Below are 26,637 nucleotides of genomic sequence, written 5' to 3'. Positions count from 1 at the left end.
ATACGAAATATACCACAGAGTGCAAAATATACCAGATTCTCAGCTGAAGCAACTAAGATTCGATTTATTTCTGTGTGCAGACCAAAAAAAGTGATGTCGAAAAAATTATAAAAATCGGATTTGTCCTATATAATGTATATATTTTTTCAGAGTCTTGTGAATGTGGGAATGTGAAAATAAATGCGAAAGGTATAGTTATGTGGAAAATAAAGAAATATTAATATTATAAAATAGGAACAACAGGGCTGTTATAAAATTAATTAGTTTACACGCTCATATGAATGTTCATCACTTTTATTGATATAATTCCGGAATACAAATTATGCTATACACAACACCAACTTAACTTTTCTTTCAACTTTTATAAATTGATGAATATGCAAGTTTTAACAACTTTATTATGTTGAGGGCGCTTCGCTTTCACAGTTGTCTGGAACACTTGCTTGACATTTGCCGCTGACAGTGTTGAAATAGGGATTCGGAGAAGAACAACTGCCACTCAAAGTTGTTGTAAAATCTGTGCTAGTCGAGCTGCTCCTTTCGCAGTAGACATAAGTTCTGCAACTGCTGTCGGCATAGGTAAAGAAGTAGAGTGTCTTCTTGTTAACTGCCGCCACTTGGCAAATGCTTTTCTGATTATCACCGCTGGGCGTTGTTGGAGGTGGTTGAGTTGGTGTCGTGTAAGCAGCACTGCTGCAAGGAACACTAAGTTTTTGCTAAGAAAGACACATTCCAATCAATTAAAATTGATAGATTGGAAGACAACTTTTACTCACATAGTCCGCAACACAGCTAGGAACACAAAGGAAGGCTTTGCCATCGTCATCATCGACACAAACCTCATCCTCACCACAATCAATGATTATAGTAGAAGAAGCTTGTCCATTGAGACAAAGTGCAGCCTGATTCCGGGATCCGCAGAACAACTCTGACAGTTGGCACCGCACACGTTTAGCACTTCATTTGTGATTTCAGTTTTTTTCACACAAATTTCCAAGGAATTGCTGCAAACCTCATCAGCTTCACAGCTCAAGGGTCCGAGTTTCATGGCTCCTGCTCAACAGCATTAATATAAAGACGCATTCCTCAAAATTGATTCTTAATCCTTACCCGCGAATACATAAAAAGTGCTTTCTGATTCACAATACACATTATTCCCCTCTTGACACACTTGACACTGACTTCCGGTCGTAGTTTCTCCTTGACCCATGGCAATTGCTGAAAGCAGCACAAAAACTCCGAACTTTACCATCTTAACAAGTCTTTCACTGACTGATCAGGTTTTACCAACAACATTGTCGTATATAGTGCGAAGAACCTCTGAGGTCTTTAATAAAAGTCAAAAAATAATATTGCCAAAATGCAATATGAACTCATTGGCCAAATAGACTTTGTTATTATCTGTGACTGTTTATTAAACTATCAACATTTATGATTTAATGACGATGATTCCATTTTATGTAGTATTGTTAAAAATACCTTCGATTTTCACATTTCTATAATTATGTTATTTCATATTTATTTTTTATTATTTTCTATTTTGTTAAACATATATTTTTTATTCAAAATAAATTCAAAACTTGTATTCTTATAATCTAAATTATTATTCCCTTTTGTTTGCGGTATCCAGGGTATAAGTATGTACTTAAGATAGCTGAATTTTTTATTTTTATAGCCCAGTTTCCTGTATTTAATGTGGTAAGGCACATCTAAACTATATAAGTGGGATATAAATTTAAAAAAAGTGAGAGAAATTAACTGAAAAGCGGATATTATTGAAGTAATAAAATAATAAATACTCTTTCATCCCATATAAAAGCAATGTTCATAAACATGCAAAAAAAAGATTATTCAGAGATTATGATTTATTTATTAATATAAATACTGAATATGTTATGTAAAGGCATCTTAGTCTATACTTATAATAGAGAATAAAGTTAATTGTTATGATGTCGGAGTCTAAATTAAAATTGAATGCGAATTATAATTCCGATGTACATTAATAAAATTCTTTTAACCCATCTGATCTGTCCTATATAATTTTATGGCTAAAACGAAACTCTATTTTCAGAGTCTTGCGAGATATCGTAAAAAATTATGTCCTGTAAAAAGAATTCGATTTAATGGAAAACACAGTTGTAATTTTACTTTGCGATCACATTTATTAAGTTTCGTATTTGAATCAAATTTTTCTTAAATATTCTCTCACAATTTTACATATTACACATTTCACTTGTTTGTTTGTTTTTTTTTTTGTGTGGTTTTTTGTTTTCTTATTTTCAGTTTGTTTTTGGTTTTTTGTTGGTTTGTTGTTTATCGTTTTCTTTTGTTGCACGAGTAACACGAAATCTCTTAAACGAATTTAATAAATAACAGAAATATGCGTATGATCATGTGTATTCATTACAATAATTATAATGTATAAGCGAAAGTCAAATAAGTAGATAATAGTACGATATATATAATACGTTTTCTCAAAGTGTGAACAACTAAAATTAACATAATAATCAATTGAATCGAATTCCGTTCAACACATGAATCATATGCAACAAGTTAGCGCCAGTTCCAAATCTGAGATACTGTATCTTGTATCTTGGATTCTGTTTTCGAAGATTCGCTCGATTCATATGCATATCTATATAAGGTTTATCCACTGAATGATTACAACTAAATGAGTTTTACTTTTTTTTAAACAATTACAGCATTACAATTAGTAAGTTGTTGTTGTTGCGTGGGCTGGTTTCAAAACATTTCTCACAAACTCTTTCTCAAATATGTATTTAATGCATATGCGTGTGTGTGTGTGTGTGTATATAATTTATGTGTGTGTGTGTGTATGTGTGAGTGAGTGTATATATGAAAAATATATATGTTTATGCATTTTATATAGTTAAACTAATCTGTAACTAGGGCTCATTTGATGAATATGTTCTCAGTTTTTTGGTTTTGTTGTTGTTTGTATCTTTAAAGGTTTTCTTTTCATTTTTTTTTTTAATCGTTATACAACATTTATAACTATAATTAGGTTTTTGTTTTCGTTATCAATTTTTGCCTATTTTTTATATAATTTGACCAAATACATTAAACAAATTTCCATCTTTTTTTCGTTAAAATATTTATTATGGAAGAGAGACAGAGAGGAAAAGAAAATAAAAAGAAAAAAATAAACAAACAATTTTCAACGATTTTGCGAAACATGGTTTCATCTAGCGCTTAAATGCCTAAACACACAAAATAATAATAATTAATATTCATAATAATATTAATAGTAATATTATTGTATAAACAAATCATTCCTCTTTTAATCATTTTCATCCGTTCTTCTTTCTGTTTTATATAATTTAGTTGTTTGACGATGGATCGCACAAATTGAAATTGTTGCTTGCAATTTGTTGATATATTTTTCTTTTGTTGTTGTTGAGTTTGTTGATAAAGGCGCGAGAGTAAACTTAAGTTAAAACATAATTTCATTTACTTAATTTACTAATTACTCTAATCAACGCTGCGTTCTCCTCCTTCAGGCGATGATTATCCGTCTTGTAGACATCAAGTTGCTGTTTTTTTGTTTGTTTGAAAGTTATTTGAAATTGTGGATTGTGCAGGAAAAAATCAAAAAATAAAATAAAGAAAAAGAAATTAGTATCACAAATTAATAGATATATCGTCGTGATATGCAACTAGCACATTTACATAGTTACACAGATTTTGAGAAGGGGCGCGGGCGGGTTTTAAAATTAATAATTAATTCATGCGGTTTTTAGTTCGGGGTTGCGTTAACTGAAAGCATCTCAGCATCAGCAACAACAAGAACAACAACAAACAAAATTAGTTAAAACAAGTATCTCTAGAAACCTCAGAGAACACAACGCCCTAGGAAACATGCAAAGATATACAAGGTTTAACTAAACGAGTGGAATATAGTTTATAGTCTATAGAGTTCCCCAAAATTCCTCCCAGAATAACTGGAGATATGTTTTATTATGACACATGTACGATAAGGATTTGAAATGCTGATATACTGAATATATGTAGAATATGCTGAACCCAAGGCTATGGGCAATATATGGTATAGAGATTTATTCAATATCGATAAATCGAAAAAGACAACAAACAATAAACAGATTTCAAAAAGAACGACAAGATTGGGCAAAACGTTTTATTGGTATATTCCTGGATCCAAACTGATCAAAATACACACACATAATATTGAGAATAAATTTCAGCAAAACTTTTTAACAATATTAACAACAAGGGAACAATATTTTTTGGTATAGTTATAGTTAAAGTTTAATATAAATTATACATATAGATATTTACAGCTGAGTGTTTCAAAAGAAATTCAATTTCAGAGATAACAAATTGTTGTAGATTTTGATCGAATTTAGAATTTAGTTTGGATCATTTGGAAACACTCTCAAATTTTTAGAATTTATAACTAAGATTGCTTAAATATTTTTTGTGTTGGTTGGTTTATTTTTTTATTTTTAATATTGCAACAACAAAACAACAGCCAGCTCATATATGACGCAGGTTCTTATGTGGTGTCAGATGTTCAGTGGTTGGACATTTACCGTTAAGCTCACTGCATATAAGAACTGAAGAAGAACTGTGCTCTGATGGTTCAGTGCTGTGCTTGGGTGCTGCTTTCTCAAATGCCACAAACGCTGCTGCTGTTGAGTTGATTCGAGTTCCTTCAGATTCGATGAGTTTATACTTTTTTTTAATGTATGTAGTCTTTGAGTATACGAATATATAGTTTTGTGGATATATAGTTTGTTGCCATATGTTGTGTTATATTCTTGTACCGCGATACATTATATATTTTTGACTTTATGCTGATTATGCGATTAATTTATCAATTCTTTCGGCTAAGTACAATATAAATATGCAAAAATTTCAACTAGAAAAGTAAATTTGCTCTGTAAATTTCGTTTAAGCTACTAGTACAGTGGTGCAAATATATGTAGAAATTGCCTGCCCAGCAAAAAATATATTCGAGAGTACGAAAAATGTGCACCAAAGAGTGTGAACTTAATTTAGCTAGAAGATACATTTAATTATTGTTTCATGTTGCGCTCAATAACAATGCAAATGTTTGTTTATATTTATTTATGTAATATATATAGTATGTATGTAGTAAAGTCTAATAAGATTTTATCAATTGATGTCCCAGTGTACGATATATAATATAGTTATGATATTCCTTTTTGTAATTTTAACTATTATGTTCGAATATGTGATGTACGTATGTGTTTTTTTTGCTTTGCTGTACGGAGTATTATGGTAGAAGTATATAGAAACGATAACGATTGCGATTACGATAACGAGTACGATATTCGAGCGATAGTCGCCGATATGTGGAGCAGCCAGCTGACTTATTTGCTTTTGGCTAGTTGACTCTGTGCCGAGGTGGTCAACTTAGAGACAACTCGCGTTAGGGCACGATTCTCGGCACGTAGACGATCGTTCTCAGTCTTTAGCTTCTGCAAGAGCTAAAACGACACAACAACAGCGAGAAAGAAGAAAAAAAAAGCGAGAATACAAAGCAAAATACAAAACAAAACGCATGTTTTGGTTTATATATATAGTTTTGTTTTGTTTTGGTTGTTGTTGTTGGTTTGTTGAATGTTTTGGTTTTTCGATATTTCGTATTTTTTTTTTGGTTTTTGATTCGATGAATGAGGCGCGCGTGGGAAGAGAGAAGAGAGAGAAAAGAAAAACATAATTTGAGTGAGCGTTATATTTGGTTGTTCGTTTTTGTTTTTTTTTCGAATTGAGCGCAGCAAAATAGCAAACGCCAAATGTTTAACGGAAAACGTGAAACATGAAACATATAACGTAAACGGTGTAAACGCATATGGGAAGTGTGACCAAATCATAACAGAATGATTGACGATAGAGCGAGAGTGAGTGAGAACGATATACGATATGTACGATGTGGATGATTGAAAAGATGGCGACAACAACAATGACAATATGACAGAGAGCGTGTGAAAGTGACAGACGATGAGCGAAAAGTGCAACAAAATGGACAAATGAAACATGTCTTCGATGATATTTTACACATGAGATGTTTGTATGTATAGATGACGTTGGAATTTTGGAATAGGTTCAAATAAAGAAACGAATCAAAGCAGCAGCTTATGTGCAGCTATCACTAGTAATCAACATAAATTGAACTAATGATTGTTATAAAAAAAAAACATAATTTTTGTATGTTTTGTGCCGGGAAAACACATCCACAGAAAAAACTGTAAAGTTGGCCAAATAAAAAAATGTAAAGCAAGTATAATTCAGACAGTTTTCAACTGTCGGCTGAAGGGGGGAAACACGATTCGGAGTGCATCATCAACTGGTTACGATTATTGCAAGGTGGATATTAATAGTAAAGTTGGTATTCTTTTTTTTTTGGTTTTTGTAACAACATGCGGCAGGTGAGACGAACAAAATAAGAAAAATCAAACATGGTAAAAAAATAAATACTTGGAAAATTTAAAAGTTTCGGCCAAAATATAAAAAACAAAAGCAGAAAACGAAATACAATTGAAAGTTCGTTGGCAGAGTTCTCGTGACGGCATCTAACGAAAAAAGATTTGCGATACCTGGGAACGGGACTCTTTATAAAAACACAAACAGCATACAGGCACAAGACGTTAACGATATTTTTTGTTTTTGATTGTTTTTTTCATATGGGGGAGTTTGTTAGGATTGTTTTTTGGGGGGAAACACTAATTGTAATTACCTTGAGCTCTTCTTCCAATTCGGAAAGCTTGCGTTCCATAGCTCTTCTTTCACGCTTCTCAATCTCAGAGAGTGAATTTTTAGTTGTCTGCGAATGTGAAATGAAATGTGTTTTGCATTTGCATTTGCATTCCAAATTTCAAATTTGTATAAAGTTGGATGTTATTTGTTGTTCAGTTGTAGTGTTGTATTTATGGTTTTTGTATTGGAAACAGAGAGCGAGAGCGTAAGAAACAGAGCGCGAGCGGCAAGCACAGGCTACAACAATTTTGGATGAGCTTAATCCAAACATTTTTAGGGAGCAATTTTAACAGAGAGTAACCGAAGTCTTTCGTAGCAGGCAGAGTTTGTCTGTAAGTGTGGGTGTTATAGCAAAGAGAGGGGATCAAGAGAGTGACAGAGAAAGAGAGGCAAGAGTAGAGGAGGCCACAAACAGACGGTGACTAAATAGAACTGTGTGTAACGGCTTTTGTTTTGTGTGTTGTTTTGTTTGTTACTGCTGAGAGAGAGTTTTGGTATTTTCTTTCTTGGGAGTGTTATAAAAAACATTCTTCTAAGTATTTATTAGTATTAGTGGGCGTGGCGGGGCGTGTTAGGCGTAGTATCGTTTACTTACGGCATTGGCAAAACGCTCGAGCGTCGCACGCGTTTGTACAACTTCGTCGTCCTTCTGCTTGAGCATTTGCTTGAGCTTATCGTTCTCCATTCTGTGAATGAGAGAAAAAGAAAAGGAAAGTGTGATATGCAGGTGAATTTCAAGGAAATTTTGAAAACATAAATGAGATTTGATGCCAGAAAGATTATAAAAGTATCTACGTTCTACAATCCGCAATCAGGATTTGTATAATGAATGTTTATGGTCACACTTTTTCTTAAAAGTATAAAAAGCCTCTACAACATAACCTTCCGAAACATTCCAATATTTGCTCAAATGTAAGGGAATTTCTAGATTGCAACAAGTTGAAAATATATATGGGAAATTGAAAAGTCATATAAAACGATGCATGACTAAGACTTTCCATATTTCACGATCTACTTTAAGTACGACAAAAAATCAATAATAAGCAAACATTTTGTATTCTATAGAACCTGTACTTGATACATTGTAATTTTTATTTAATATCCCGAAATATTGTACCTAGCTCTACTCTTTGGAATCTTTGCTTTCTGAAATTGTTGACCGAAAAATCCCAAAGAAACAAACAAATTTCGCTACTAGATATTCATATGCGAATAAAGTAAAGACTATAAATTTTACATATTACAAATAAACCTCGATGTATTATCTTTTATTAATTTCAGTCAAAATTTTCCGAAAGCTTTAGTTCTACTCCTTGAAACCTTTGCTTTTAGAAATTTTCAAGAGCGAAACAAGTAAATTTATAGACAAATAAAGAAAAGACTATCTATTTTTTGTTGTCTTTTATTAACCTCTTTGAAACCTTTGCTCTCTTAAATACGCAAAAATTCCTCCACTATCTTTTAAGACCTTTTTTGCTTTCTAATCTTGTTGAGATATTCAGGAATTAACAAATTCATTTATTCTCAACTCTTCTTTTTAGAACCTTTGCTTTCCGATCTATTTAAGAAATTCAGGAAATAACCATATTAGGTTATTAAATTCCTAAAAATTCCTCGCCAATCCTACTTTCTAGAACCTTGGCTTTTACTGATTTTTTTGCGAAGTTCAGAAAATAACCAAATTCATTTTTTAAATTCCCAAAAATTAATCAAAAATCCTACTTTTTAGAACCTTTGCTTTCTGATATTTTTCAGAAATTTAGGAGTTAACAAAATTAATTAATTAAATTCCCGAAAATTGCGCACCAATCTTCCTTTCTAGAACCTTTGCTTCTGATCTTTTTAAGAACTAAGAACAATAAATTAACAAATTTTACTTGCTAGACATACGAATAAGGTAAATTAAACATTATATTAAGTTCCCAAAAATTCCTCATTAATCCTTTTTTCTAGAACTACTTTCTTCTTCTTGTTGAGATATGCAGAAATTAACAATATGTTATTCCTAAGTTGAATACTTACTTGGCCGCTTCCCAGAGCGCCTTGTAGTCAATGCCATCTCCATTCTCCGCCTTGTCGCTGCTGCTGGAACTCTTCGAATCGCTGGCGACACTTGCGGTGGCTGTGCTCGCAGTGCGAGAGCGTGAGGTGCGTTCGCTGCCGCTCTAAGAGATTGATTGAATTGAATAAAATATTATATATATAAAAAATATGATAATTTCGAAAATATGTCTACAACAAATTATAAATTTAAAAGACTGCCTACAACAACAACAATAATGGTTAAAAACAATTTTAAGAAACACTTTTCCTGTTCAGCTTACTTCGTAACCTTCGCTCTTCTCCGAGGAAGCGCTGATCGAGCGCTGAGCTGCACTTCGGGATCGTGTTCGATTGCGTGACTTTCGCTCCTGTTCCCTAAGTGAATTGCTGCGTGTGGCAGCAATGGCTGCCACAGTTGCACCCGCTGTGCTGCTGCTGTTGGGGTAACCTGCATTGAGGCTGCTGTTTGAGTTGGACAGCGATTTGGTCTTGAGCAGACGCGAGCTGGCCGAGGAACCCTTAAAGGAATTGGAGGCACTCAAGCTGGGAGACTTGAAGCTTAGCGATGCGGTGGTCACACCGTTGTCATAGCTGCTCGAATAGGGACTGACATAGCTGCTGCTTCCGTATGCAGATGATGAAGAGGTGCTGGGATAACCATAACGAGAAGTCGAATCGTAGCCAGAACTCGCTGTTGAGGAGCCAGTTGAAGATGTGGTGGAAAGAGCAGATGCTTTAGTTGGGTTGCCATAACAATTGCTGCTGCTGCTGCTGGTCGAGCTATGCTTGCTAATGACAACATGGTAATGATGCGAATGAGCCTGCGGAAGCAGTTGATAGTAGTTGATGTTGTTGCTGCCATTTCTATGATTGCTGCCACCCGAAGCAGATGAGGAGGATGGAGATGATTGCTGCTGATACTTGGCGTAATCAAAGCGATTGCTCGCATTACCATTCGAATAGCTGCCATAGCCACGACTCCCGCTTCCCCCGCCATACAGACTCTCCCTCGAGCTGTACATGCTTGTGTAGGGACTCTGATAGCTGCTGTTCCCATTGCTGCTGCTGCTTGGGAAGTAACCCGTGCTCAGTGGCCTCGAGTTGTAGCTGCTCCCGTTGTAGTTATACGCTCCAGTTGCAGAGCTCCCTGTGGCTCCCATTCGGGAGCTGGAGGAGAGCGAACGCCGTCGACTGGGGAGCGGCGCCTGAGTGCGCGATCTTGAGCGAAAGGACATGCTAGGACACACACTTAATTACCCCCAAAACACACACAGCTATAAAGAGTGAAGGAAACACGCGTTTAGTATAGTTTAATTGGCCCCCCAACAGCGACTCGTATATCAATCGACGCCAAATAAATTGCAATTACGCTTCAAACCAGAGAGAGAGAGAGAGAGAGAGAAGAAACTTTTCCATTTTCATGAAATTTTCTTTTAATTTTGGCATAAACAAAAGTGGAAAAACAAACAACTAGCGTACAAAAGGAAAACGCAATATTGACATGTGGCTACCGATCGCTACATTTCCACCCAACCCCCACCTGCCACGCCTCTCTTTGTCCCTCTCTCTTCTCAACAAACGAACAAAACTCAATCGAGCAAGGAAAATGACGTCAAGACATAAATTTTGACATTCTGTTTTAATTTTGCCGCAATGCGGTAGAAGCAAACACAAACCACACTCTTCACCCCCCTCTCTACACCTCGCTACTTCCTCAGTGGGGGTCTGTTCTGTTCTATTTTGTTGCTTCTGCTACTCTTTAAGTAATAATAATATTGAAAACACATACAAGAAGACAAGACAAGGCACTAATCTATGGGTTGGACTCCATGGCGTGTTCTATTTATTTAACGCTCAGTGTTAATATTTTAAGTTGATGCTTCATCACCCACGCGAGTCCAACGGCAAACATGAGGAACAGCAAACAATTTTAGACCTATGATAAACTCACAGATACTCTGTAGTTGCTATCAGTCATCGTATCATTTTTATCTCAAATACATATCGAATTATTATTTGTGCCTATGACTAAGTATTATGTTTATCTGGCCATTTCTAAAACTAAATAAAGAAAGCATATCATTTTCACTAAATTGGACAAACAATATGTATAGAAATATAATATGCTATAATATTTACCATAGATTATACATATATTGAAAAATAGTTGGAAAGGCAATTTATTGAGTTATGCATTTAATGCTATAATGCTGAATCTTCTTTTTTAAATGTATAAGTATTGCTGAATTAGAATTGATGGAATCAATTGAAATTTCTTTTATAGTATCCATTTCTGTACGTTATATTTAAGAACCTAGTATTTTATTATACTATCGACTTTCTGTACTTTAGATAAGAATCTAGTATTTTATTGTACTATCGATAACTCGCACTTTCTGCACGTTATTTAAAATCCTAGTAGTATTTTAATATACTATCGATAATTTCCTCTAGCCTGTTTACATTTGTCATAACAATCTTATTTCCTATCACTTTGATCACGTTAAATTCCAAAACTTTAGCACAATCTTCAGTCCCATATACCCCATATGAATATTCCTTATAGAGTATAGCAAAACGTTTCGTTTTTATCAAAAAGTCTAGTGCATTTGATTTATGAGATGTTTGTTTCCTCAAATAAGATGAGTCTATCTTCAATTTTATCTATATCAAAACGCTTCAATGAATGGATTGCTATATTTGATTATCAAAAAAAAAAGAACTGGCAATTTTTATTGTTCACTTTAAAGGCCGTTTTGCTAGGTGAAAATGGAAAAATTATTTTTACGATCCATCCAATTCTGGGTAATTCCGTAATTTAACTTGGCTAATAACACATAAAATGTTTCTCAAAATACACGCAATTTGTGTTGTGTCATGCCATGATAAATTGATGCCAAGAGCAAGGAGCAAGCATTAAAAGATTATGAAATGGAACATAAATAAAAGTCTCACCAAAATGTTACTATTTAAAATACATTGAAGACGATTTAGTATAGCAGAAGAAACTGCAACTAGCATGGAATGTACATTTTGGAATAATAAAATTTATTTTTGTACAAATCGAAATGTATATTTCAAAAATATTCTAAACAAAAATGGAAAACTTGAGAATCATTTTACCAAACATTGAAATGTTTTATAATTGGAATTCATTTGTCAAGTTTATAGTTAGATCAAACAATTATTTATCGAAATTAAACAGCGGAAAAATTTAATGAAAATTTTAGAAATTCAATTATATTTCAATACTGATTTTAGAATTAGATTATCTTTAATGTGTTGACTAAACTGCCAAGTGATATTTTAAATTCGAAATGAATTAATTTTGAGAAAAGAATTTTAAAATATAAATATTCCAATTTCGAATTCCGATCTTGAATTTTTTGTTTACAAATATCAATATTACATTTTGAATTTGAAATATTGAAAGAAATTGAAAGTCATTTTTAGAAATTAAAATATTAAATTATTTTTCAATACAATAGAATAGAATTATTTTTAATGTTTTCACTAAACTGCAAAGTAATATTTTCAGTTCGAAATTAATTAATTCATGAAAAAAGGAATGTAATTTTTAAAAATTGAAAAATTCAACTATTTTTGAATACTGAATTTGGAATAAGATTATCTTTAATGTTTTCACTAATTGCAGAACAATATTTTCAATTCGAAATGAATAAATATTTAGAAAAGAATATTAAAACCAAATTAAATCAATTTCGAATCCTGATCTTGAATTTGTTGCTTGTAAATTTCAAAAATTAAATTTTCAATATGAAATATTGAGAATGTTGCACTTTAACTTTTTCAACTTGAACTTTAGCCTTTAAACAAATATGTTTGATGCGTTGCGCTCACGAAAATCAAATTAAATAGTGATCAAAATATTTGACCATATTGAGAAGCGACTCAAAGACGAACAACAACTTGAAGTATCCAAAATAAATTGTGCGCAGTTCATCCAAATAAGGCAACAACGCGTTTTAACTGCCAAAAGGCAACTGACAACTGACAACAAATGTTGCCCCCGCTCAAAAGAGAGGAGGGGGAAGGGAAGTCTCTCTGGTAGAGTGTCTCTAGAGAGTCTCGAGTGTCGTCTCTCTGGTAAACTGATAGCAAATATTGCAATTCACATTTATTTTTGACACGTTTGACAGCCGCTGTTTGTGGTTTTGTCAATGCACTCGAGTGTAATTAATTGTAAATTACTTAAAAAACTGTATTTAATTTGAGTAGTTGATGATCTTCTTATTGTTGCTGTTGTTGTTGTTGTATAAGTTTTATTGTAGAGATGCTGTGGCTGATCCGTTGCGTTAGCCGTTTGAAACTCAACTGTGGCGACCCCACAGAGTATTGAAATGTTTTATTCGAAAACCGAAAACTTGGCGCACGATCAGAAAATAAAACGTCAAAGAGAGCGCTGAAACGCAAATTTAAGAGAATCAAAGAAAGAGAGAGGGAGAGAGAAGAGAGCGCGTGGCGATGCACGCATTTGAAAAGCCGGAAAAAAGATGTTGAATATAAATTATTATTATAAATCGAGGGAAAACAAAGGAGGCACAAAACGAATGTTGGAGGAGCCTTGGCAGCAAATTGAACTTTTTTTGCTATTCACTTGAATTGCGCACACGAAGCTCGCTGTGAATGTGTGTTTATATTTCACCTGTGTGCTGCGCCGCCTGCCAGCTAAATTTAGTAAATCGCACACGTATTTGGCCCAATGTCCGAGACGCAAAACTATAAACTATGCTGGGGTCAGCTGATGTTGCCACAGCCCAGAAGAAGCTGCAACTGGGGCAAAAGGCGAAACAGTCAACGACACGTGACACACGAGGAGCAAGAAGAAGAAAAGATAGATAGAGAGCGAGAGACACAACATGGAGTGAGGATTGAAGAGAGCGGAAGAGCAACTAAATTTACATTTGAAAGTTTGTTCGAGATGTTTTTGCTCCCCTAGAAGTACATCTCATAACTAGGCCAAAAGTTTTTTGTATGTTCGCCGCCCCCTTCTAAAAATAGCCCATGACGCTCAGTCCCCCCTCTCCTCACCTCGCCTTGAAACGTTAAACGTTAGAAAGTGCAGCCGGCAGGGAATGAGGAAACAAATGCTTGAGAGCCGCAGAAACTGCAATTGCAAAATCTTTTTCGAAAATTTCGTGTTTAATTTTAGCAACGCAAATGTTGTACCAAAATTGTATTTATAATTTCTTCATTTTTACTTTTGCATTTTCGATTCAATTCCCCCCAAAACAAAGTTCAATGTACGTGTGTCTTGTGTGTGAAAACATTGTTGTAGTTGTTGTTGTGGGGATGGGGCGTGTTCTACGTCTAAGTGCTCAATTTGTTGTGTGAAAAATGCATTTGGGGAAAGTGTTTAATAGCCTCTGGCTTGAAATACTTATATGTATTGTTATGGCCAAAACACTTGACATCGTCAATCAGCGTCAAATGCTCGACACGATTAGGCACACGGATTTCGAAGACTTCAAACGTGGCGAAATTGCTTTGGGGAATATCTTTTAAAACCATGCGGCAATTCTTTTGAAATTTTCAGAATACGTGCTAAATATTGTTTAGTTAGTCAAGCATTTAAAGCACATAATATAGAAGCAATGGCTGACGGAAATAAAATTGAACTTTTATGGTAATCAAAAAGATATTCTCGAAAAATGAGAAAGAGACTTTTACTTCATCTATTTTCAGCACAACAATTAAAAGTAAACTTAATGGCGCCATTAAAACAAAAGAGCAGCTATCAATTAATGAACCGCAAATCTATAAAAAGGAATCAAAAATCATATATGTATGTATGTGGACAGACAGCTGTGCAGACAAACTGTCTGCGGCATATGTCGGAGGAGGAACGATGTTGAAGCAAATAATGACAGAAATGCATTTCGAAAATTTGACAGTTTAAATGAATGAGCAGCAGCACGTCGACGACGACGGCGAAATAAATAAATTGTTAACAGGTTTGCTAGAGAGTGTCAAATGTTTTAAATATTATCACAAATTGGATGTGCACTAATAGTTTTGACCTCGGCCATGAAAGGATTATATTTTGTGCAAATGCATTTTCATTCGCCTTGCACAATGCACAAAATATCCCACACAATTGGAGCAATGGCATTCACAATGCCACGTGCACACAGTCAGTGCTGCTGCTGCTGCTTCTTCTTCTTCAGCTAATGGCAATCATAATTTTACGTTGCGCACAAAATGGGACGACTGCTAATTGGAACAGACGGCAGAAAGACCAAAGCAGCAGCTACTTTGAAGGACGCACGGGACTGTCTAAAATTGGGACAAGGTGTGACGGAATGAATACAAAAAGAGAGGGAAGAGAAGAGCTAAATGGAAGTACCTGAATGTGTGTGTGTGTTTCAGGTGCACAATCAAATACGCAATTAGAAGGAAAAGCAGCTGTTGGCAAATTGAGCACAGCAAAACGAAACCCAATTATTTGCAAGGTGTGAAAATATTTTAGAGACTAGATCTAGTTCTTACAATTGTACACATTATTGTTGTTGTTGTTGTTGTAGGTAAAAATAATTAAAAATAAATTGCAAAGACATGTTGAAAACAACAAAAATTGGCAGAAAGCGAAATTATTCGAACACATCTTTTAAAGTTAATTAGTCTTAATTATAGATTTATTTGTGTTTTGGTCAGCTCACCTCCTTTTCCTTCTCATCGTTGTCATTGTTGGCCGTATCGTGTTGACGATCCGGATCAAGCTCCTGCAAACAAAGCGAACTTGATTAGTCTCGACTCATTAGCAAATTTGCAATTAAAAATAGAATTTAGTTGGGGGGACTTCATGCTGCCCACACACGGCTCATTTGGCTTGATAAATGGCCAGACTAATTGGCAGGCAGCATGCAGCGATAAACATAGTTTAGAGTGCTCCACTTACATCCATATCGAGATGCACCACGCCCGTGGATCGACGCTTCGGTTTGCGTCGACGCTGTATGACAGTCTGTGTGCGATTATCGTTCTCCTTGTCATTATCTATGTTTAAATGATATTGCATTAGATTGTGGCTATTATTTGTACTTTATGATCACTGCTTACCTTTATCTTCATGGCTGGTTGTAGCACTGGATGCTGTGGCTGATGCATGATTGGCACTGGCTGCAGACGCGGAGTTGTTCGCTGTTGACGTGGCAGTTGTTGTTCCCGCTGTTGTTGTTGTTGTCGCAGCAGCAGCGGCTGAAGACGTCTCGTATCGCTGACGCGCTGGAGGTGTCACATACGCATTGATCGTCTCACTGGGCGCCGAGACTGGACGACCGATCGAGTTGAGCGATTGATTGGAAGCATTGACTGCAATAAGAATAAATAAAAGTAATTAAGTAACTTTTAAAAAATACAGTAAACTGATTCATTTTCAATAAAATAATTTTAAAAATTCTATAATTTCATGTAAATTGATTCTTTTTCAATAAAACTTTAAAAATTCAATAATTTGCTCGTCTTTTATTTGCTTGTACGATTTATTCTGAAAATTTACGAGGTAAGTACTAGTAGGTAAGCCAAGAATCTTATCTCTATCCTCACAATTATTTTCGGTATAAAATTTTTAAGTTTGAAGAGTTGGAAAAGGGCGAATTTGAATTCTTAAGCTTAACTGATTTGTATAGTAATCGATTTTAATTCTGTTATAAATATCTATAAAGAACATTCAACAAGAAATTTCTTGTGAGCGGATCCCTACAATTCTTTATTCAGTTTGCACGTTTATTATTCGATCGTAAGAGAATTTTCAGGAATCATTCCAAATTCTTATTTTCATCTTCGAGTATTTTGTAAATAATGAAATATTGGTAAATGGCGTTATTCAATTTTTAAATATTTATTGGTGAAATCAAGAGTCATAATAAAGAATGTAACAAGAAATGATATATTATGAACGATTTCTTATTCATTTTCAATAAAATTGTTTTGTTTTTATGGTTTTCACGTTTATTATTTGATCGTAAGGAAATTTTAAGGATCTATGCAGAATATGATTATTGTTAGATATACCAATTTTGAAATCTTAATATTTAAAATTCAGAAATATTCTCAAATTTTTATCTCCATCTTTGAGTATTTTATAAATATTGAAGAGTTGTATATTTAAATATAATAAAACTAACCAAACCAAGAGTCATAATGAAAAATGTAACAAGAAATGTTATATGAACGGTTTCTTATTATTTTCTTTATGATTTCCACGTTTCTTAATCGATCATAAGTAAATTTTTAGGATCTACGCAGAATATGGTTATTCTCAGATAAAATCATTTTAGAGTCTTAATCTTTAAACTTTCAAAAGCCATTCTAAATAGTTATCTGCATCTTTGAGTATTTTATGCATATTGAAAAGTTGTAAGAGTTAAACATAATTATAAGAATTAGAAAACTAATAAAATCAAGAGTTATAATGAAAAATTTTACAAGTAATGTTGTATGAACGGTTTTTTTTTTTTAATATTTAGCAGTAAAATTGTTTTCTTTATGATTTGCACGTTTATTATTCGATTGAAATGAAATTGTTAGGATATAATAATAAATTTTAGAATCTTTATCTTTAAAATTTTGTGTGTTACCAACATTTTCGAAGTTAGAAAATGGTGAAAACTAATTTTGAAGCATAATGTATATTTAAAATCTATAGTTCGTATAGTTTAGAAACTTACGCGCATTGGGACCACTGCTGATGCGTCGCTGTGTTCCAGCTGTGCTGGCCAGATTAACAGCTGCCATGACAGCCGGCGCACTTGGGATGATGGTGCTCTGGTTGGGCGGGTAGCTGCCACCGCTGGTGATGTCCTCCAGCTTGAACTGCGCAAGATAACAAAACGTATTAATATCCAAGTCGAAATAAACCGATTCACAAATATATAAAATATAATTTAACTATATAGTTTCTCTTTTTCATAATTGAATAGTTGTTGTTTTTGTTGTTTGTGTGAATATGTTTGGTTGTTGTTTTAGAAAAAGCTATGCTGGCAAATGTTGTTTTCCTTTTTTTTTTATGTTATTTTTGTGGCATTTTGTTGTTTTCTTGAACCAAATCAACTATAATTAAACATTTAACTGCCTTTATTAGTGTTTAGTGGACGTTTAGTATTCAATACGCCAGACACCGCTTGCATTTCTTTTTATAGGGTATTAAAAGGGTTCCGCTAAAATTCCAGTTGCTTAACCTAATTAAAACCAATCCCTCATCAAACTAAATTTTAAATATCATGCAATTAAAATCCTTAAAAAAATCATAATAATTTATTTGAGCAAGCCAAACATAGCATATTATTAATAAAGCGTAGATTAAACACAGAAAAATTCCGTATGGAAGTCGCATTTCAATGTATATACAATAATGTGTGTGAGATCATGTTTCATCGAGAGAGATATATAATAGATAAATACATTTATAATATATAGTAGAGTAATTATATGTACATTAGAGAGGACTAGAGGTAAATAAAACATACATAAATACATACAATACATAAGAGCATAAGTTATAGTCGTAGTTATCATACATATATTAAAACATTTATATGCAGATGCGTTGCAATCGAAAACAAGGCGTACAAAATGAGCAAACTCAAGACCAAAAGTACGATAAATAAATTGAAGAAATGAGGAGCAAATATACTTAAGAAATTATCATTTAAAAACTATGGTAAATACAAGTTGCATAGACTATGAAAATACCCTGACAAGAAGATTAAAATATTTACAATACTTACTTTATTATTATTATTATTTATGTATTATTACATTTGCATTTTATATTTTTTTTATTTGTTATATTAATTTTTTTTGTTGCATTTTAATATATACTTTTATATATTTTATTTATTATTTACTTATTTTGTTCTGTTTCTTTTATATTAAATTTTCTTTTATACTTCATTATTTTTTTATATTCTGTTACTTTTATATTACATTTTCTTTTATATACATATGTTTTCAAAATTTGTTATATTTATGTTAAGTTTTGTCAATCTTTTTTAGTGCTTTATATTAGTATAATTTGTATCTTATTTATATATAAAAATAACAATAATGGAGTAAAAATATATTATTATATGTTACTTTTATATTACATTTTGTTTTATATGTTTTTAAAGTTTGTTATTTTTATATAAAAATTGTTTAATCTTATATTCTTATTACTGTTATTATAAGTTGTATTATTTGTATTTTATTATACTTATATTTTATAACTTTTATGTTTATATTTCGCTAGTTTTATATTACATTTTCTTTTATTACGTTTTTTCAATCTTCTTTTAGTGCTTTATATTACATTATTTATTATTTATTTTATTATTATTTATTTTATTTTATTTATTATTTATTATTTTATTATATTTATCTATCATTATTATTATTTTTTAATTATGTTACTTTTATATTACAATTTGTTTTATATGTATATCTTCTTTTAGTGCTTTACTATTTTTTATTATCATATAGTATGTTATTATTATTTTATATTATATTTGAAAATTTATATTTAATTTAAATATTAATATTTTATTATTTTTTTATTTTATTATTATAACTTTTATAATATTGTTACTTTTATATTACATACTTTTATTATATATTTTGATTATCGTTATTTATATTGCTTAACTTCTTATCAGAGTATTTGTCAATTCGGTGCACCGAATATTTGCCCTTTCTACTTTTCAGTTTCTAGTTTGCATTTAGTTTTTTAAATACTTTTGATCATGCCACACTTAAACGCGCCATGTTTAAAAGCGAGTCGATAGATTGTAAAGATAACTTCACTTTGTTAAGGTCAGAGGTCGGAGGTCAGCGGTCAGTTGGGTAACATTTGTAGTCTGTCTTTGTTGTTGTTGTGTGTGCATTACCTTTGAGCCCGCATCGAACTTGAGGCGCCACGAAGGTCGCCGCTCGGCTGCAGTTGTTGTTGCTGAAGACGACGACGACGACGTGGAAGGTGCAACAGTTGCAGCAGCCACACTTGCACCACTTGCCCCACCTGCACCACTCTCCCCGGTACGTCTGGCGTATAAACTTAAGAGTGAATCACGAGCATTGAAATCCGCATGCGTCGAGACTGGCGAAGCTGTGTCCGACTTGGCATCCGCTTCAACATCCTTAGATGATGCGCTGCTCAGACTGCGTTTGTCCCTCAATCTCACAGGACTCTCCAGGACAGCAATTGGAGTTGTGGCAACAGGAGTCTGCACAATGGGTTTACTTTCAGTTACAGTTGTTGTTGTTGTGGCTATCGCCAGCTCTGTGGGTCTGACTGCTGGCTGCACAGCTGACTCGATAGAATCGCTGCTCGTCTGTTGTTTGGCAACTGGATCAGTCTTTAGTCGGGATGGCGAGACTATCGTGTAGCTAGCACTAACTGCCTCCTCCTCTTGATCATCATCATCATCCTCCTCTTCAGCATTGCTCTCAGCAGTTTCAACTTGATCATCATCTGATTTTCTTGTGGTTGGCGCCGTCAGCGTGAAGCTGGCATTGACATCATCGACAGACGAAGAAGCTGGCGCCAATGTGGCAACCACAGCCTCAATGATTTCCGAATCATCTGCAGTTGGTATCAAGCTGGGTGGCGGTGTTGTGGGCGGTGGCGGTGGCTGTGGCTCTTGTGAACTGTCGCTGCTGCTGTCGTTGTTGCTGTTGCTTGTCGTTGTTGTTGTTGTTGCAGTTGCAGTTTCAGTTGTTGTTGTGCTTGGCGAAGATGTTGTTGCTGTTGTTGTTGTTGATGATGTGGCTGATGTTGTGGTGGTTGTTGATGCTGTTGTTGTTGTTGTTGCGGTGCTTGATGTGGAGCTTGTTTCATTCTGTTAATAATATTAGTTGGTGGAACAAATCATAAAAAAACACACACACTGTGTAACGACCTCAAATGACCTTGCTGGAGATGAGAGGGCAACAAGGTGGAGGGGCCGGGGTGTCATCGTAATAACGATAACGATAACTAACTATATACGATATATGACATACGATACACATACGTAAAATGCTCTCCCCCAGAGCATTTTCATATACTTTTCAGTGAGAACTCTTTACGCATGCATCAAAAAAAAAAATGTGGCAAGCATGCAGAAATACATAATAATAATAATTATAAACGATATATATAGCATAGTCATCAGTCATGTATATACAATCTAGAGAAACGTAAACTAACTTAAAATACAAATACAATTAAAACTCGATTCATGAGATCGCAAAAGTAAATAAAAGCTACTCTTAAAAAACCGCACTTAATGAATGAAACGTGAATGACTTTTGAAGAGAGACGATCAGCGATCAGCGACCAACGATGAGCGATCAGCGGCGGTGCAGCGTTTGCGGTTGCGTTTTGCGGTGGTGCGGTGCGGGCGTTTCAATTTCAGTTTCAGCTCAGCGCAATCATTAAAAAAAACTCGGGATGCAGACAGCAAAAAATCACAACTTAAATACGCAATGCTCGATTTAATTGGCTCGCATTTTGATTGTTTTTGTTTTACGAATTCGTTGCAGCTCTTAAATGAGGGCTGATTGATTGATCGATTCGAGCGGTTGATTGATTGATGTGACGCTGATTGAAAACATGATTCAACTAACTACGTTTTCAGGGAAGATCTCTTCGCGTGGATTCAAATGTGTGTTTGACACTATGCAAAGACAAGGCAATTTAAGGCAACAAAAGAGTTGAAAAGTAAAGAAAAGTTGTAGTGAAGAAAGTTCTAAATAATTGGAAAATATTTGGAATATTTCTTCATTTTTATATTTCATAATACAGAGTTAAGAATATTCCAAAAGGAAAATTACTTTTCAATTGAATTTAAAAAGAATTTATTTTGATGCTTTATCTGGGATCTTTGTCTTATAATTCTTGAAATACTTCTTAATTTTTATATTTCGCAATAATTCTTCTAAATTGAAATTATTCAAAGTTAATAATATATCAAAAGAAGTTGACTTTTGAACTGAATTTAGTAAAATTTATTTAAAAACTTTTTGAATTTTCTTTTTTTAATTAGGAAATGGCTCCTTAACTACGATCTGGGATCTTTGATTTTTAGATTTCGAAATATTTTCATATTATTTTTTCCAAATTAAGATTATACAAAGTTAATAGTATTCAAAAAGAACTTTACTTTTGAATTGAATTTAATAAAAATGTTTTTCGATATTTCCTGAAATGATTTATTTAAGAAATTGTTCCCAAATTATGATTGATATATTTGGAATCTTTGATTTGTAGATTTAGAAATATTTTTTAAGTCTTATTTTCTTAAATTAGGAATTATACAAAGTTAATAATATTTCGAAATAAAGTTTAGAAAGATTAAGTCTTTTTTTTTTTAAATATTTTCTGAATTGTTTTCATTCTTTATTCCGATTTATATATCTATGATCTTTGAATTGTATTTTTCAATGGGTTTCAGGATCATATATTAAACCACTTCTCCTATAACTTTACTCGATCGTTACATTTCTTGATCGTTCTTTTGCATAGTGTCGGGAATACTTGGATGTAAATAAACTAAGCGCTACCATAAAGCTAATTGTTAACAACTAGGCTTAATAAACGTGCTCACACGCACACACACATATATATATATAAAACACACACACGCACAGACAGAGACTTATGTGGGTGAGGGAGCGAGAGAGAGAGAGAGTAACAAATGTAAATGAGAACACGACAAACACCAAATTATAAACATTCTCGACTTGTGGTTTATGCTTTTGATGCAGTTTGCGAGTAAAAGACACACAAAGAGAGAAGAGAGAGAGTGAGTGTGTACACACACACACAAGTGTAGAATGATTGGATGAACTGAGGAAGGGGCAAACAACGAGTACATTAATATGAAGGGGGTCGAAGGAGGAGGGGGAATAGAAGACACACCATAACCATAAGCAGTTGTTGCTGGTGTACGAATTAAGAACACTCTACTCATGAGTGTGTTTGTGTGTGTGTGTGTGAGGATGTATGTGTGTGTGTGTATGTATGTGATGTTGTGAACTCTTTTAGCTACAGAGATAATGAGCACTCATCGCGTATACGCAATGTGGTGCATCTAAGTGATAATGTTTTGCTGATAAATATGAATCTCTCTAATGTGAACTGATCTACAAACGATTCGCTAAACGATCTGTTGGCTGATTTTGTTCAAATTGTGTCGAATTCGTGGGGTGATTTTGTTTTTCAATGTTTTTCATTTTCATTTTCATTTACATTAAATAGATATTTGTTTCTTTTTTTTTTGAATTGGGCACACAAAGTACTTACGCTGCTGCTGTTGTTGTTATTGTTATTGTTGTTCTTGTTCATGCCCAGGTTCTTCTTCTTGACCAGCTCCTCGGCACTCTTGATCTCATCAAGGGTCACGCCCTGCGTCGAACGACGCGTCTCCCGCACTCGCTTCGCATGCGCTTTACGCTGCGTTTCGCTCTCCTCGTCACGCACCGGAGGCACAAAGGATCTGGCGAAAAGGTAATGCAAATAAAATTAGCATAATTACACGACATCAAAGGCACATAAAATAGCTTAACAACATGCTAAACAACAACATAATCAAATCATAACGCAGAGGCAACTTTGTTGGAAGAGCAATTAAAAGGGATTAGAGCAGCTTGGCGAGCGTTTCACAAATATTTTGGTTAACCAATTAACAATTACGACTTTTGTGATTATTACTTGAAAAAGTTTTTGAATATATTGCCCGCTGATTGCTTGGGCTTGGGAGTCTCCACATCGCTGGCACTGGCGCTTGCCGTGGTGCTGCCATTGTTGTTGCTGGTGCTGCCGCTCTGTGCAGCGGGGCTGCTAACGGAATTGTTTCTTTATACGATACGTACATATTATAAAAACCCATAATGCAAATGATATGTGTACTAAATGGACTTGAAAGTATTGGCAAGGTCAGTTTTCTTCGAGTGCATGTTTATTTTTAAAATGAAGTTCTATAGAATTGCTGCATTTGTGATCATTATTCTGTCATCGATATATTTAAACTCTTATCTATATGTTGTATATAATATTAAACTACTGACAAACTAAATAAACTGTCAAAAGTTAAGACTCTAAGAGATAAGTAATGATTTAAAATATAGGAAGTAATGATATCATCGATAGTATTTATTCTGTTATCGATATACTTAAACTCTTTTCTATATCTACACATACAAATAATAGTAATGGGAATTGTAAAAAATAAGGGTCTAAAAATAAGAAATAAGTTAGGGCTTCGAATATCTATAGTAACGATAGCATCGATAGTATTTACATTTAAAGCTCCTTTCTCGTTGTATGCTATATAAAACTACTGACAAAACTCTTCAATAATAGTTAATATATTGCTAGTGAAGTCTCCAAATAAATGTAAAATCTAACAGTATTGCTTTAATACAATTATATATAGATATAGTTATGTTTGAATCGATATTATTGATAATTTTAATGTACCTATCTGTATCTCCAACAATAAGTCATGTCTTTAAATATTGATATTAACAATAGTATTTATATTTAAAGCTCCTTTCTTTATGTTGATGTTTTGAGTAATATAAAACTTCTGTCAATAATAGTTCAAATATTTAAAGTCAAGTCCCCAAATATAAGAAAAATCCGACAGTATTATTTTAACAAATTTAAATATATCGAAAGTAACGATTTAAGTTCCTATTCGTATGTATTATGTATAATATTAAACTTTTTCTAAAACACATTGCTAATAGTAATAGAAACATATACAAGTGAAGGTCTTAATCATAAGAGCAATCTAACAGTATTATCAATAGTAATACAATCAATCGATAGTGATATTATACAACAAAATATTATGTTATACTAGGGAATCGAAAGTTCTTATACAAACGATAACAAATATCGATAGTAAAAATAGTATGAAACTGTTTTATTGGATAGTTAATTACTATCAAAACTAAAATTACAAACTATACAAATTACTACTATATTCTTTTTCTACTGCAATACAATCTGACAACTTTGCACTTTCAGAAAACTGACCCTCACTCCATTGTTTCAAACCTCTACTCACCTGCGTATTGGTGGGGTGTGCACAGTCGTTGAAGGTGAGCTGAGTCCCGTTGTGGTTGGTGTCGTTGTCGCTGCATTCAGCAAAGCAGTAGCTGGAGCAATCGGTTTCCTGCATGTGGCAGCAATTCAAGTTGAAAGGATCAAATACAGAAGAAGATAGAAATAAAACAAATAGAAATCATTAATTAAAGTCACATTAAGGGTATTGTAAATAGCATATCTAAGAGAAATAGACGACATTGTGCGCATTGCCTAAATAAATGTTAAGTATAGATATTTGTTGTTTTGGTGCAATGAGAATTTGTAGGGGAATAAATATAGGGAGTAGTAGTAGTATATATCTCTATAGAGAAGCTAAGCAAAAGCAATGAGTATATAGTATATATATAGATTACAGGTTACACATTACAGATTACACATATTTGGCTAGTTAGTTACAAGTTATAGAGTTAAGTTATATATATTTATGATTACGATAGTCAACCCCCCAAAATTGGCGACACAAAACAAACCTGAAATACACAGAGTTATCTTTGAGGGAGGCCGATCTTTGTACGCTATAAATTTGACTTGGAGTTGCTGTTGTTGTTGCTGTTGTAGCTGATGCATTTGTTGCTGTTGTTAATGTAGCTGCTGTTGGTGTGTGTGTGTTGAGTGTTGTTGTTGTGGTTGTGGCTGTTGTTGTTGTTGATGTTGTGTTCATGGTGCTTGATGTGTTGTTGTAGTTGTTGCTGTTGCTCAAGCCAGTCGATGTTGTGTTTGCTGTTTTCCCCAACAGCAGCAGACTCTGGCTCTGTTTGTTGTTGTTGTTATTGTTGTTGTTATTATTATTGTTGTTATTGCTACTTTGGTTATTGTTGTTATTGGCAGCGTTGTTGCCACCGACGCCCCCCGATGCCGATGCCACCAGGCAGCGCATTCGCCGTTGTCGCTAGCAGAATGGGACACGAGTTCGCCTTAATGCGTGCCCTCAGCTCATTGTACTTTTGATAGAATCTGCTCGCGAATCATTTGCAATGAACAGCGCAGGAATGCAGGCGGATGGGGTTTCATGTGGCAGGCAGAGGCAGAGGCAGGCGGGCGGGCAGGTTAGAATTGGATTTTTGGTTTGGTTTTTGGTTTTGGTTTTTATCGAGATAAGCGTTTGATGATTTGGTGCGAGATTTGGTGAGTAGTAGTAGTTGTAGTTGTTGTTGTTGTAGTTGGTTGTTGTAGTTTTTGGTTGCACATAAGAAAAAAGAACACACAAAAAATAACAAAAGAAATCAAATTTCAAATAATAACACACAAACAATCTCTTCTTTCTTTCTTATCTTCTGCGGATTATTGTTATTATTATTGTTTGTGCTTCACACCTTGCTTTGATTTCGCTGCTTGCCACCTCATGTGGCAGCTGCACCTGCTCCTTGGAATTATTTACAAAACTTAAAAAAACACAATTCACAATTCTTTAATTTCGTGTGTGATTCAGCGCAGAGAAATTGCGACACACTCGATAATAGTGTGGCTAAATTTAAAGAGTTACTGCATAAAGTGCTTGCGAAAATGACCAATTCAATGCTTTTGTCTGATTTTCTGTACAAATGTGTATGTGTGTGTATGTGTGATGGTGGTGTGTGTTATATAGAGATAAAAAGAGAGCAATGTGTGTGTGTGTGTGTGTGAGTGATAAGCGGCGCGCAATCAGCAAAAGGTGAAACACAAACGGCAAAAAACTAACCGATAATGTTGTGCAAATTGTTGTGACACATTAGATATACAATTTGTTATTATTATAA

At 33.8% G+C, this 26,637-nt stretch overlaps 1 protein-coding gene across 17 annotated transcripts in view; it reads right to left on the bottom strand.

Annotated features, from left to right (window-relative positions):
• Positions 1–2,236: 2,236 nt before the first annotated feature.
• The window catches only part of LOC132793865 (protein phosphatase 1 regulatory subunit 12C), a 38,795-nt gene continuing 14,394 nt past the window's right edge, over positions 2,237–26,637 (bottom strand). Inside the window, exons 10-22 of one of the 17 annotated variants that reach the window (XR_009633156.1) lie at positions 24,861–24,968; positions 23,498–23,641; positions 23,090–23,282; positions 19,692–20,642; positions 17,496–17,640; positions 15,886–16,137; positions 15,725–15,822; positions 15,486–15,548; positions 8,785–8,927; positions 7,358–7,448; positions 6,743–6,829; positions 4,572–5,492; positions 3,464–3,554 (exon numbers count right to left, since the gene is read on the bottom strand). Coding sequence is in view for 16 of the 17 variants with exons in the window: in XM_060803998.1 (XP_060659981.1) it covers positions 5,376–5,492; positions 6,743–6,829; positions 7,358–7,448; positions 8,785–8,927; positions 15,486–15,548; positions 15,725–15,822; positions 15,886–16,137; positions 17,496–17,640; positions 19,692–20,642; positions 23,090–23,282; positions 23,498–23,641; positions 24,861–24,968; positions 25,372–25,778 (2,799 nt within the window). In the remaining variant the exon portion in view is untranslated. Of the gene's footprint in view, positions 3,555–3,919; positions 5,493–6,742; positions 6,830–7,357; positions 7,449–8,784; positions 8,928–9,086; positions 9,497–9,757; positions 10,080–13,017; positions 13,163–15,485; positions 15,549–15,724; positions 15,823–15,885; positions 16,138–17,495; positions 17,641–19,691; positions 20,643–23,089; positions 23,283–23,497; positions 23,642–24,860; positions 24,969–25,371; positions 25,856–26,637 lie in introns of those variants that run through there. The other 16 variants (XM_060803998.1, XM_060803992.1, XM_060803999.1 and 13 more) reach the window with 16 other exon arrangements.

This window comes from Drosophila nasuta, chromosome 3 (genome assembly GCF_023558535.2).
Source record: "Drosophila nasuta strain 15112-1781.00 chromosome 3, ASM2355853v1, whole genome shotgun sequence".
Classification (NCBI taxonomy): domain Eukaryota; kingdom Metazoa; phylum Arthropoda; class Insecta; order Diptera; family Drosophilidae; genus Drosophila; species Drosophila nasuta.
Note: the sequence above shows the minus strand (reverse complement) of the source record. Positions and strands in the feature narration are given on the sequence as shown.